General features: G+C 39.4%; 1 protein-coding gene across 2 annotated transcripts in view; it reads left to right on the top strand.

The window, feature by feature from the left end:
- TBCK (TBC1 domain containing kinase) overlaps positions 1-14,136 on the top strand; it is an 89,440-nt gene that overhangs the window by 52,089 nt on the left and 23,215 nt on the right. For both annotated transcript variants that reach the window (XM_014062210.2, XM_087724182.1), the window contains exon 23: positions 10,543-10,718. In XM_014062210.2, the coding sequence (XP_013917685.1) occupies positions 10,543-10,718 (176 nt within the window). The remainder of the gene's footprint in view (positions 1-10,542; positions 10,719-14,136) is intronic.

Below are 14,136 nucleotides of genomic sequence, written 5' to 3'. Positions count from 1 at the left end.
TGCAGTGATAAAATGACAATCACAGCTTTCTCTTGAACTTGGAGTTGAAAAAGATAAATCTTCCCAGAAAATTGGTTTTATGATTTGGAGAAGATTGCAGCACTTCAGAGTACAGCTTCCACTGCCCAACCTCAAGTCTGTGAAGCAGCTGATCCGTATCTGACTGGGTCCAGGCCTTCCCAAGCAGTTTAAGAGAGCAGCATGATGCCGGGATTATCTGCTTTCCCTTCCCACAGTTCTGAGTTCCATTTCACCCTGTACTTCCACTTACCATCTTAGAAGCACAGCATGTCTGCAAGTCATTTTCACCTTTGGATGCTGCAAGATCAAGATCCTATTTCTTGAGGAAAGACTTTAACAGTCATAATTTTTTACTGACCATTATAAATTCTACAATTTTAGTGCTTCTGTTCTGCTAAAACTTTAGCAGTGTGTATTTTCTGAATCAATTATATGCATCCATGAATGCTAGTCATGACAATATGTTAACTCTCCATAGAATCTGATCCTATGCAGCAGGGAAAAGCAACCCTTTGATAAACAAAGCCATGCTACATTGAGTGGAATACTGATGCAAATAGTATTGTATACTTAAACAGAGTGATTATTTTCTTTTTGCCCTCTTTATGTGAGCATTTTTTGTTTATAGAGATATATGAAGCCTATTTTCAGGCTGAACGAATGCTTTTCATGCTGCTTCTTATCTTCAAATGCCAGGGAAAGACAATGCTGATTTTTCCCCCCAATACAGGACACCAAGGAATGCATGAAAGGAGTTTGGGGATACCTATAATCCTGGCACTATAAGTTGCTGTGAGAATTGTTAGCTCTGCAAAGTCCAGACAAGAAGCACAACCAAGAGTACTAACTCTAGCTTTATTGTACGATTAAGAATCTTGCAAGGCCGAAAGTATTTCTCTCATCCTTTCTTTTTACTCTCTGGAAATCTAGGGCAGGTCTTTTCTGAAATGTTTCCCATGCCATCTTCCCTTCTGTGGGCTGAAACATCTTTTACCTGTTGAATGTCCAATCTGAGATCTCCCTCCTGTCTCTCGTAGTCATTCCTAGATAGATGGAGGGAGGGAGGGAGGGAGGGAGGGCACTCAAGCAATGGAAATCTAACTCATCAAACTGAGTGGTTTGTGTAATGTTTTGGGGTAATTTTGTTAACCATGGTTCATACCAGATTGCAAATTTCTTATGAAATTTTTGAACATAGACTGTTGAAGGTTCTGGGATTTGTTTGTAGGAAACATGCAAGGCAAATTGAAATTACTACATGAGAAAATTACTGGGTTAGAAGTATGCCCTAGATAATAGTACAGGAAAAAAAATCAGACATTAAGGGGCCTCTTTTAGGAATAGTTCTATTTTTGGTAAAGAACCAGAATTCCAGTGAGCCCTGGTTTACTTTTTAACATCTTATTTAAATAATCTTGGCATCTCAACTAAAGTTTTTAAAACCATCTAAGAACTAAGAATCTTTGTTAAATGGTTGGGACCAGCTCCTAACTAAGATTTTAAAGAACCATTCTTAATTGAAGTAGAGTTCTGAACTAGTTCATTATGTGAATTTATGTGTACCTGAATTGAGGTTGTAGTCTGCGTTGTAGGTTGTAATGATTTCTCCTTAACTGTCATTAAAAAAAAAATACCTAAGAGTTTGCATAGATTCTCTCTTCAAAGGATATGTGGCATATACTTCAGATCACGGTGTAGAGTAACTGCTGCTTGCCAGGTGTGCACAAATATAATTTTCAGAATTCCTACTTACTTTAGACATTGGCAAGGCCAGATGAGAAATACAATTTGAACCAGGACTGACCATATTAATTTTGCGGTCTGGAAAAGCTAGGGATGCGGTGGCTCAGTGGCTAAAACGCTGAGCTTGTCGATCAGTAAGGTCGGCTAGCACCACGTAATGGAGTGAGCTCCCATTACTTGTCCCAGCTTCTGCCAACCTAGCAGTTCGAAAGCACATAAAAATGCAAGTAGAAAAATAGGAACCACCTTTGGTGAGAAGGTAACAGTGTTCCGTGCGCCTTCAGTGTTTAGTCATGCCGGCCACATGACCACAGTGGCATCTTCGGACAGTGCTGGCTCTTTGGCTTTGAAATGGCACTACCCCCTGGAGTGAGGAACGACTAGTACATATGTGCGAGGGGAACCTTTACCTTTTAAAAGGCCTCAAGAAGGCTTTTGGGCAAGTCCTCGGTATCTTGTGTCACCAAAGTTCAGCAGCTAGGGTAAATTCAGTTGCAATAAATGCACACTGTAATCAAAATTGTATCATTGTCATTCAGTCTGATTCTCCTTTGATGTGAGAAAAAGGCAGGCTTCAAACAAGGGAAGTATTGAGCTGAACAGTGTGAGCCCTTGAAAGGCTTACTGCATCAGCATTTGAAGTAATCCTGGGATTGCAAACTGATATCCACTTTCTATGGCTGTATTGACATGTACACACACGTACTCACCTGTATACACATAAATATTAGGTTTTGTGCTGTTATTTCCATAGAAAGCCCAGAATTTAATAAAATGTAGCTTATATATTTTTTAAAACAGTGTCACAAAAGAACTTTTTTCTGAATCAACTATTTCTCTGGAATTCTTTATGCAAAACAGCAAATATTTTACTTACAGCATGCATAATTTAACCCTAACCTTAACCCTACTTCCTAATTAGCATGTTACCTGACCTTCCACAATACCTCACTGCCTTTTTTTAAAAAAATCATACTTTTGTTTGTGTTGTAGATGTTTTCCAGAAAAGAGAGACATTTTAGTAAATCTCAATTCTAATATTACACATATTCTCCTAATGTCACTTTTTTTCACAGGTGCTTCCTATGAAAAAGGAAGCCCTGCCGTGGCTCATTCGATTTAAAGAGAGGGAATAAGAGATTTCCTTTGAATATTAAGTATATCTATCTAATGTTGATGATTAAAACTACGGGTGAAAATTTGGGTGCATCTTATACATCGAATGTAGCCAAAAACGCAAGGCACGGAGGAGGCAATGGTCTGTGGCAATCCCTGCAGCCTGGATCAGCTGATTGGCAGTATTCCGGGAGGCCGATCAACCCACCAATCAGCTGCTCATGCTGAGTCAGGCTGCAATAATATGCTGAAGCTGACCTGGCTGTTCGCTTTTTGCTGCAAGGAGGTGTAACTCATTCAGCAGGATTCAATAACTTCTCTTTATATATAACATAACACCTTAAGTAAACATACAATACCAAAAGCAGGTTTTCCAACGTGGTAGTTCAGCAGAGGAGAGAAGTTTCAATTTCAGTTTTAGTTTCAGAATTCAGCACAGCATACAGCTTTAGTACACAAAGCTCCTTGCTGTCTCCTTTCTTGTTGTTCACACAGCAAATAATGTTTGTTTCCAAACAGTCCTCAACTCTCTCACACACTGACAGAACAGATGAATACCATGGATGCTAGCAGGCAGAGGCAGAATTTTTTTTCTTATTTTCCTCCCCCAAAACTAAGATGCGTCTTATACTGTGGAGTGTCTTATAGGCCAAAAAATACAATATTTGTTTCTTTGATCTAGACATGTAGATTAGGACTGTGGCGCACTTAAAATTTAAAGACTCAAAAAAGTAATTTGAAGCATTTAGCATATGTTTACAGGTCCTTAAAGCGTTGGTTGGTTGGTTGGTTGGTTGGTTGGTTGGTTGGTTGGTTAAATATTTATACCCCATGCCCATTTTATAACCAACTCTGGGTGACTCATATCTTCCCAGAAACCTGCAGCTGTCTTTCACAGCTGTAGCATAGTTCCATGAAAAGATATGACTGCTTTGTAGAAAAGCAAAGAGGTGTGTCTCCATATGTTCCAAAACATCTTTAGATTGCAGCAACTGCATCATGAAGTATCAAGACATGTACAGATAATAAAAATAGCTCAAATATGTAAACAGTTCCATTAGCAAATGGGAATGGAGCTAACGTTTTCTGAACATGTATCAAGGAGCTAGCTCAGTGCTTCATGAAAGAAATAAACACAGAACATTAGGATTTTACTATTTCTGTTTCACAGATAGACATAAGAGCTGAATGTTTGTAGAAGAGTTTTGTTTATCCTTATGAATTTTGGAATTACGTATGTCTGATGAGTTTGACTAGGAGCAAGAAGCAGATGTGTTTATACAACAGGTTTCAAAACTTCATCAAAGGTGTATAAGGGAATTATGAAACAAAAGCTATTCATAGCTGCCAATATTGAATAGCTTGCAGCCAAGTATGAGGTAGAAAATTTGGCTTTGGTAGAGAAAGTAAGTGATTTATTTTCACACACCTGTTTCTATAATGCCATGAACTGCAAAAAAGATGCCATTTAATTTAAGGCTGATACCGTATTTTTAGGAGTATAAGACGCTCTGAAGTATAAGATGCACCTAGATTTTGGGGGGAAAAACAAGAGAGAAATATCTGCCTCTGCCTCTCAGCAATTTGCCTCCTTGCCACAAACATTACAGACAATATACACTGATTATAGTGTTATAATTCAGACTATACTTGTACAGATGCTGTTAAAATTGATGTGCTTTCTGGAAGTATAGTTATTCTCTGCTATTTAAAAGAATAGCACTTTTTAAAACAATAGCATGGGCCTCTTCAGAACAAGCATTTATTTTAAAAAGCTTCTTCATTTTGTTAAGTTGTCTAGAATAATAATAAAGCAATCTTTTAAAAATAAGTCTAATAATTTGAACATTCTATAGGCCCGTGATGGCGAACCTATGGCACGCGGAGCCATCACCAGTTGCTCTTCCAGGTTCGGGCGCAGCAGCCAGCTGGTCTTCACAGGCATTGGTGTGCCAGAAAGCAGAAGTGGAACCGCCTGTGTGCATGCGCACACCACAAAATGATCTTTTTGTTTCCAGGGTGCACATCCACATCAACCATTTGGTGATCTGGTTCCTGGCACGCATGCACACGCAAAAAACAGCAACAGGAAGAGCAACGGCCGTGCATGCCAAAAGATGCAGAGCGGGTCTTTATGCAGGTAGCTTGCCTCCCTGCCAACAGCTACTCCGCCAACATCCTGGCTGGAAGAGGAAGTGCAACAGCCACTGTTGGGGAAGGGACAAAGGGGTGGCGGTCGCCTGTTCACACCACTGCAAACCCTTCACCCTGGTAACAGCGGCTGTTGCACTGCTGCTTCCAGCTAGGACACTGGAGGAGCTGCTGGTGGGAAGGCAAGCTACCTGTATGAAGACACCGCCGAGGACCTGGCAGAATATATCCCGGCTGGAAGCAGCAGCATTCCAGACCGCGGATCCTCATCGGCTGGAGCTCTGCAAGTAGCCCGCTCGGGTGGGGAGGGAGGGAAGCCCTTGCCCATCCTTGCCACCACCGCCCCCTCGCCCTCGGCAGCGGTCACAGTGCTGCTTCTGGCTGGGATGCTGGAGCAGCCAGAAGGAGAAGCCACTGTGTGGCAGGTGGTTGCAGATGCTTTTGGTGCATCTGATGGAACTGGCGGAATGACTACTGGGACTTGAGGCGGCAGTGGCATGGACGTAGGCAACATGCCTGGCAGAGATGGTAGTGGCAATAGCATTGTAGGGGGCGGAGGATAATGCCCAGGGGTTGTCTCATAACCCAGGTCAGGAACATGGAGCCAGGAATTGGGTCTCCCAAGGCGTCGGCCAGCCAAAGTGCAGGCCTTCTCAGGCCGCAATAGAGACAAAGTCTGTGCACTGGGTGGAGTGGTCACGAGGCTTGGGGCCCGGCGCGGGCCAGCTCAGCCACCCCACCAAGAGGAGCAGTCTCTGTTGCCTCCGAAGGTGACAGGGAGTGGCAGGCATATAAATGGAAGGTGCTGGGACCATTCCCTCCAAAATGGCTGTTATATTCCTCCCTGGGCTTCATCTCCCAGGCAGGCAGAGAAAGAGCCCAGGGCCAAGCCCATCGGCCACAGCCTCCACTTCCAAGAGCAGGCTCTTCAGTGGCCACCAGTACAGTCCAGGAGACAGCAAAGAGCCTCAGGAGAGCAGGGGAAGCTGTTTTCGCCCTCCTCAGGCTCCTTGAAAGCCTCTGGAGCCTGGGGAGGGCAAAAACCAAGTCTATTGCGGGCCAAAAGGGGGTGTCACCCGCACATGCGCAGGATGAGCACGCATGGGCATGGGCGCATATGGGCATGGGGGGTTGCGTGCATAGCATTATGCATATGGCACGTCTGCGTACGACCCCCTTGCGCTCCCCCCACTTTTGGCATGGGAGCCCAAAAAGGTTCATCATTACTGCTATAGGCATTTATAGTTGTTGACTTACCTCTTTGCAGCCAACAGCCTGATTGGCAGAAGAAGAAAAAAATCTGCCTCCCAGCAATTTGCCACGTGGAGCAAACAGGAAGTTTCACTTTTAGTTTCTCCCGATCATCAGCTGTTACAGGCTGCAGGGATTGCTATAGCTTATTGAAGCCTCCGCAAGTCCCCGTTTGCTGCAAAGAGGTAAAATTGCTGGGAGGCAGGAGCCAAACGGTAGGGGGAAATGGGTGGATGGGGCTACATTCAGTGTATAAGACGCACTCAAGTTTTCACCCTCTTTTTTGGGGGGAGGTGCATCTTATATTCTGAAAAATACGATAATTCTTGTAATTATTCATGTTTTCCACCTGATCTCTATGATGTTTATAAATCCATGCTGATTAACTTTTCAGTCAGTCATTCGGGTCATGGTTGTCCCAAAGGTGCTTTTTCAGGAGGCAACAGGTTACTCTGAGGACACAGATAAACCTCCAAGTGTTTCAAGGACCCTCTAAAACAGAGCTCAAACTCGCGAGCCAGATGTGTCATATGCTGGCCACACCCACGCCTGATTTAGCAAAGCGGGGAAAAGTCGCAATACATCACATGACGACGCTGTGATAATGCAAGTTTGACACCCCTGCTCCAAAAAGATGCAAATGACCAGCTGTCTGCAAGGAATATAAATCCTTCCATTCCCCACTATCCTGTCAGAGCTGAAGAAATTTATTGGATATGAAGCAAACATCTTCAAAAGAAGAAGAAAGTCCAGTTGCCTCCTAAAAAAAGCCCCTTTGAAACAACCATGATCTGGATGACTGAGAATCTCTATAGACGTTCAGGCAGTTGATGTTTTGTCCTTCAATTTTGATTTCAGCTGACATCTCTTTCAATACAGCCATTGTATTGTGGCTGTAAAATCTTTACAAGCTAAACAGATATGGGTGGAAATCCATATTGTGTCGCATTCCCTTATTTAGTTTTCAACCAGTGTGTTTTTCTCAAATCCAGTTCTTACATTCTGTCCATTATAATGATTCCTAAGAAGAAAGAATCAAAATAAACACATGCCTTAATATATTTTACATTCAGGTATGATCTTGCCAACCAAAACTCTTGTAATCAATAATACATAGATAAAAATCCTTCTTATGTTCTCTTGCTCTCGATTATCCATCTTATTAAAGATATTAAACAATCTCATTCCCCTTATTTTTTTATGAAACTGGCTTGTTCATCTATCATTTCTGTGTTTATGTATGTATCTGTTCTTCTTTCTTAATTATTACAATAGTTTCATAGTTTGCATATCAACTTGGAAATATTTCCCTTTTTTAGAATATGAATAGGGATCTTTCCCAATCTTCACACCACAGTTTTATTTTCTAGGTATTGACACAAAGCAGTATTTAAACTACTTCTTTAAACAGTGTGATGGGTTCTTCATCTGCACCTGATTAAGAATCTTTTGGCAGCAATACTGTTACTTCTTATACCTCAATTTCTAGTGAATTTCTTAAATGCTTTTTTTCTGCAAGCTGGAAAACTTTGAGATCTAGTCCTGTCTTAGGCAGAAAGCTAGCTGGGTGGCCTTGGGCCAGTCATACTTACCTTCAGAAAGAGACACATAGAAAACTACTTCCAAGAAAACTTCACAGAGAGAGGGAGGAGGGAGGGAGGGAGAGAGAGAGAGAAAGAGAGAGAGAGAGAGAGAGAGAGAGAGAGAGAGAGAATTATTTCTCCTTCACATTGAACCATGCCTTGAACTGTATTTCATGTAGATCATCTGATTAGTAGTGGCCAACTTTGAACTACCTAAGTTATTCTATAAATCCAGTCCAAAAGACTCGTTTAGAATTTTTTGTTGTCATCTGCTCCCAACGAAGCTCATCTTTGTTTTGGTTTCTGTGGCTGCCAGTATGTTCCTCTGGTAGGCATCCTGCCAGACTCTGGTCCCTCATTATCTTAGTCAGCCCTTTCTGCTCAGCCTCATTGCCTCCCAATTCTGTTCCAATGGCTGTTTGCCCATTGGCTCCTCAGACTGTCTGGTGTGCAGCTTCTGATCCAGAGGAGATCATAATCATTTTCAAAGGGAAGAGTGCTTTATAAACTCGTTTTCCTTTGCAATACATCCAAAGAAACAGGTATAGCCAAAGAAACAGGTATTTGCAGTAAAGTAATTGCAAAACTGGGAAAAAAAATTTGGATTTATAATAGAGCATATATGGGATCTCTTCAGACAGATCGCAGCTTAAAATCAGATACATTATGAATTAAATATCCCAAAACAATGGGATGTATATGCTATGCTGTAGGTCATGTATATGTTCATTTTATTATTATTATTATTATGGAGCACTGTATTATTTCTGTTCTATAGAGAGTGACCTAACCTAGGAAATAAACTGTTTGAGGCTGTGGGTCAGTCCAGTTCTTAAAGCCAATTTTGAGATGGACAAACCATTGATCATTCCTAAATTTCCCCCTGTATTTCAAAGGAGCAAGCTTTAAAGTGGATTACTTTATGTGAGACTGCATGGTTCATTTTTTCCAGTGCTATTCATATAACATTTTGCCAGTTTTAAATTACTATTTTTCCTGTGATCAGTCTTTGCAGAAAGATTGTTTTTTCTCAAAAAAGTATCCTTTGTTATCTATCTATGTTTGCCTTGTGTTATCAACTATCTTTGAAAAGCCTCTGAAAATTAATATATTATTATGGAGTGCTATGCACAGTTCAAGTTTCTCCTATCTCTAATAACTTACTAGTGCATACAAGTACAAGTTTTTGGAAAATTCAGTAGTTTTTTTTTTTTTTTACTACAGATCAGAGATGGTATTCAGCCAGTTCTGACAGGTTCTGGAGAACCGGTAGCGGAAATTTTGAGAGTGGGGAGGGAATAGGGATTTTGTAGTATCCTTCCCCTGCCAGGACCACAAAGCCACACCCACAGAACCGGTAGTAAAAAAAAAATTGAACCTCACCACTGCTGCAGATCATTAAATCTTCAGCAAGTAAATTTATTAACCAGACTTCCTTAATTTTTATAAATAACCTGTCGATGTTTTCAAGCTAGATTGCTATGAATTATGAATTTGGTAAAGGAGAAATTTTGTTGAAAGTTGATTACTAAGGTTTTATTAAGCATTTTTATCCTACCTTCTCCCCAACCGTAAAAGGTGGTGTCCTTCTAATATGTCTTTGTCCTGATTTCAGACACACGGAATATATGTGACTTTGCAGGAAAGTAATTTTGTAGAAAAGACACAACACTACTCCAAATTATAAGACACAAATTGCCATAAGTTTTAAAAAAATAAATATTAAGAGACAGAAACATGGTTTTACAATTTATATAAATATTTTCAAAACTTCAGTAAGAACTTCTAACCATTCATACTCAACAATTAATCCACACTTCAGGGCTTTTTTATATTGGTACTTTTTGGCCTACTAATATTATAACAACATCGTTTGTTGCTAATTGTATTATATTGTTTATAGTTTTCCAATTTTTCATTTTCAAATTTTATTGCACAATTTTATCAAGTAGTGAAAGCCAGCCACCTTGACTACAAATTTTATTTCTTTATTCAATTTATATGCTTCCTGGAGGTGACTCTAGGTGACTTAAAAATTCAGAGAATTTTGCTTTACAGCATACTTCAATTTCTTTGTCAATTTCTTAGTTCTCTAACTTAGTTCCCCCTAAACCAGAGGTCGACAACCTTCTTCACTCAAAGAGCTACAAAGGTCCTAAATAAAAGCCCCCTGTTCAATTCTGGAGCTAACCAGAAGTCCGGTTCCCCCACCATAGAGTCTCCTGCTCGCGCGGCATCCTTTTTCCTCTATTGTCCTATCCGAACGCCCTATCAATTGTGGACCTGACCAAAAACGGGGAGCCGCAATAGGGATGAAAGAGCCACATGCGGTTCCAGAACTGGAGGTTGCTGGCCCCTGTCCTAAACCTTTTTTTTCTGATTTTGCCACATTTTACCCTAAAAACATTACAGAATGCCCAGAAGCTGTAATTACATATTGTAATTTAAAGTCTATACCTCATCTTAAACCTTGTTCTTTTCTCTTGGTTACATGGCAGTAGAAGAGAAATAAGTTTCATGCTTATTTTATCATATTTACGAGGTATGTTAAAAAAACAAAATGAATTTATTTTAGAATAATGTGTTCTTTTAAAATGTGCTTGTCAGCTGCAGTTTTTGTTCTTATTTGAATACTCACTTCTTTTCTTTCATTTTTTCATTGGTGTCTCATTTCCAGAAATTGATATTGAACGGTGTGTCCATGAATCAATTAACCTTTTCTGCTGGACTCCCAAAAGTGCTACATACAGACAATATGCCCAGCATCCTAAACAAACCAATGAAAGCAATTCTACAAGAAGTCTAATATCTTGTTTCTCATCAGACTATCAGGATACATCCAGGAGTGACCTGGTGAGTTATTTAGTTGTCTTACATTATAACAGAATAGAAAGTTTAAATATTTTAGGTCTGTTTAGAATTGCATTTATTTATTCATTCATAGGGTTTAAATCCTCTTTCTTCCAAATCACAAGCCTGAAAGATAGTGATGGCTTATGTTGTCCATGAAATTTTTGTTGCTACAGATGGATTTGAACCTTAGTTACATTATGTTCATAGTCTAACAGCTTAATAACTAATTCCTATTCCTATTTTGATATCATACTATAGAAGAAAAATGAGTGGGTGTGCCTATCATTAAACATAATAAGCTCAAAGATTCAACCAGGGAGTGCATAAAGTTTTGGCACTATCTATATATGTCATCTTTTCAAGAATGTTGGAATTACACTTGTACTTTGCCTCTTGCAAAAATACAAACATTAAGTGAGTTGAATTGAGTTGAGTTGATATACTTAATCATAGTGAATGAGTGTAATAAAATGAACCAAAATGTAAACTTAAGGAACCAAATGGTGGTATGAAGAACATTTGGACACCTGCTTTGAGTTTGAAACAGCTGGTCCATATCAAGGTTGGAACACTTCTGGAATGTCGGAAGAGGATCAGAATATTTGCGCTGGAACTATTTGCCCCAAACCCAAAATATTTAGAATTTGAAATGGTTTGTGTCCTTCTAAAACTTAATGTGTTAGCAGGTCATATAATTAATATATGTGTAACACCATACATTATTTATTTAAACCCTGAATATTCCATTTTTAATTGATTTATATCCAAATGAAGGGGGAAATGTTGGCTCTTGATTTTTTGTTGGACATCATTTGCTTGTAAAATTATGAATAGTTATTATAATCATAAAAAGACTATGACAAGAAGGATTTCAAAATCAAACACATTCTGAGTGAGTTTGCAAGCACATTTTTGTAGTGGTTGTTGAGGAAATAAGAGTTTGGGTCAAGCCACCTTCTACCTTCAGAGGATATTTGATCTTTACCAGGCAGAGAAACCAAAACAACCCCTTCTTCCTATTTGAAGACCAAGGTGATACAAGGTTCAGCAGCAATGTCATTTCACATCCCAGAGTTTCTTAGAAAATGACTAAGGATTCATGGACGAAATTCTTGTCAATGTTACTTCCTTGAATTGGACAGAGATTTTTTACAATGTATAGGAAGGAGTTTGATTCCTCCTCTCCAAATCCCATTATATCAGGGTTGCTTGAGTAAAGGAAAAAACCCAGCCCTTCTTTAGTTTGCATTTCAAATGGAAAATAGTTTTATATAGATTCTGTATGTAGAGTATTTGGCAGGAGCCTGTACTTCTGATAAATACATTCAATATCTTAAAGTTGGCATACTGGTTTACACGTTAGCCTACAATGGAAGATGTATTACTTAGTAAGCTCTAAAACCAATAATACTGAAGATTAATTTGCAAAAGTTACATTCAATAGGCAAACATATTGGCATTGGGTAACAACTAGTCAGAAAGAGAACTGCTGGCAAATCTAGCAACAGTTTCCTACAGCAGGAATAAATTACATTCCATCTTTTCCATTGAATCCCATTAAATTATTATTTTCATCAGTTGAAATCCAGACCATTCCATTAACAATTGTTCCAAAAATCTAAATGATCATTCTGTTCCAGTAGGTTAGTTCCAAGAGTGATTGAGTTTGTATATTAATATGTAGAACACATTTATAATAGGCATTAAGGTTAATTGAATAATAACTTTTTGTTATCATATAACGGTCATCTCCCTCTTTTCGATATTATTTTGTTATCAGATTCATTTTCTGCTTCTCTTGTGAGACTAAGAAGCCTCCTGTCTAAGGGACTATCAAATCCTTGTCAAAATTGCCTAGGTCAGTGATGGCTAACGTTTTTTTAATCACATGCCAAAAGCGGGAGGAGCACAGGGGGGTTGTGCACCTCCCGCTAATGCTGTGCGTGTGACCCAGCGTGCATGCATGCATGAACCCTCCCCCCCATACATGTGCATGTGACCAGTGTGACACAGACACCCCACGCACACTTTTTTCACCCTATGGCCTATGGGCAAGCCAGAAGTTCTGGAACAGTGACTTCCGGTTTGTCCGTAGGGCCGTTTTTCGCCTTCAGGAGGCTTCCCTGAAAGCTCCAGAGGGCAAAAAACAGCCCTATAGCCAAACTGGAAGTTAATTCTCGAACTTCGATAATTTTATCTTTTAGATAACTCTGGAAAATGTTCATGTCACATCACTTATCTATTAATGCAAGGCTTATTGTACATATTCTTGTCAAATTGGACATTAGCCTCTTTTCAAGGTGTCAGGTGAAGTCTCTCAAGGCCTAGTTATTCCACTGCTATCTTACCTTTTCTTTTTACTTTTCTTTTCTTCTTTCTTTTTTTTATTTGCCCCCATGCCATCTATTTCACTGATTGCAAAAACATGAAGTATGGTTGAGGTATTGTTAAGCTATAGAAACTACATTATTCCATGGTTCACAAACGTCATATCAACCAGCTAGAATTCTCAGCAGTGTTTAATATGCTGTGTACCTTCCCCAAGTTAGAGCAGGTCAGGATCCTCATTGACGTTGTAATAGTGACATCATAATTCAGAAATCAAATAGCACAAAATTAGTATTATTATTCAACCTTCTTACAGAACTGTGGGTTTGGTGTATTTGCCAATTGTCTGTTCATTTGGTGATAAAAACAGCATTTTGCCAATGTGTTCTACTACTACATTTTTACTCTGTGAAGATGTAACATACTTACCTCATCTGTTACTGGTGGGACTTTATTTATTTGTTCATTTGTAAAATAATTTGAATACTATCCCATTCAACAGTTAAATATCTTCATGTTTACAATGTTAGATTAAAAGCAGTCTTGCTGCCATCTCATTGGGAGCTACTTTCCAATTGTGCAGAAGTACACATTTATATACCTTTGGCCTCTAAAGGTGCTGACACCAGGGTCATTTCCAAGATTAATGGCCATGGTGAAATTTGCACTGATTGTTTGGTGAATCTGGCAGTGTTTCTATGCTGCCATGCATTTTTCTTTTGTCTTTGGCCAGGTGGAGCCTCCTATTTTAGTTTTCCATCCACGTTTACTCATTTTGAGATTTATCATGTGTTATTTATATCTGACCTTTTCCTCTTTGGTAAGTACAAGAAAGCCTAGGCAGCAACGTTTTACATTTTCTATTTTGCTTACAATATCCATTTTCTTCACTGATCTTCCCAGGTTCTTGATGATAAGGGAAAAGAAACTTTTTTTTCTTGCCTTCAAAGTATTATCTTTCAGCAGCTGCTTTTTTCACAATTCTATCCATCTTTCCCCCCCCCCATGAGTGTGTGTGTGTGTGTGTGTCTCCCTCCCACTTTGTCTCTTCACCCAACTATTAACAGTTTTTGAAAAGCTTTAACAGTTG

The sequence above is a fragment of the Thamnophis sirtalis genome, unplaced genomic scaffold (genome assembly GCF_051295495.1).
Source record: "Thamnophis sirtalis isolate CommonGarterSnake01/CBP01778 unplaced genomic scaffold, rThaSir2_p1.2 scaffold_10, whole genome shotgun sequence".
Taxonomy (NCBI): domain Eukaryota; kingdom Metazoa; phylum Chordata; class Lepidosauria; order Squamata; family Natricidae; genus Thamnophis; species Thamnophis sirtalis.
The sequence above is the reverse complement of the archived record's forward strand: the minus strand, read 5'-3'. Positions and strand labels throughout refer to the sequence as shown.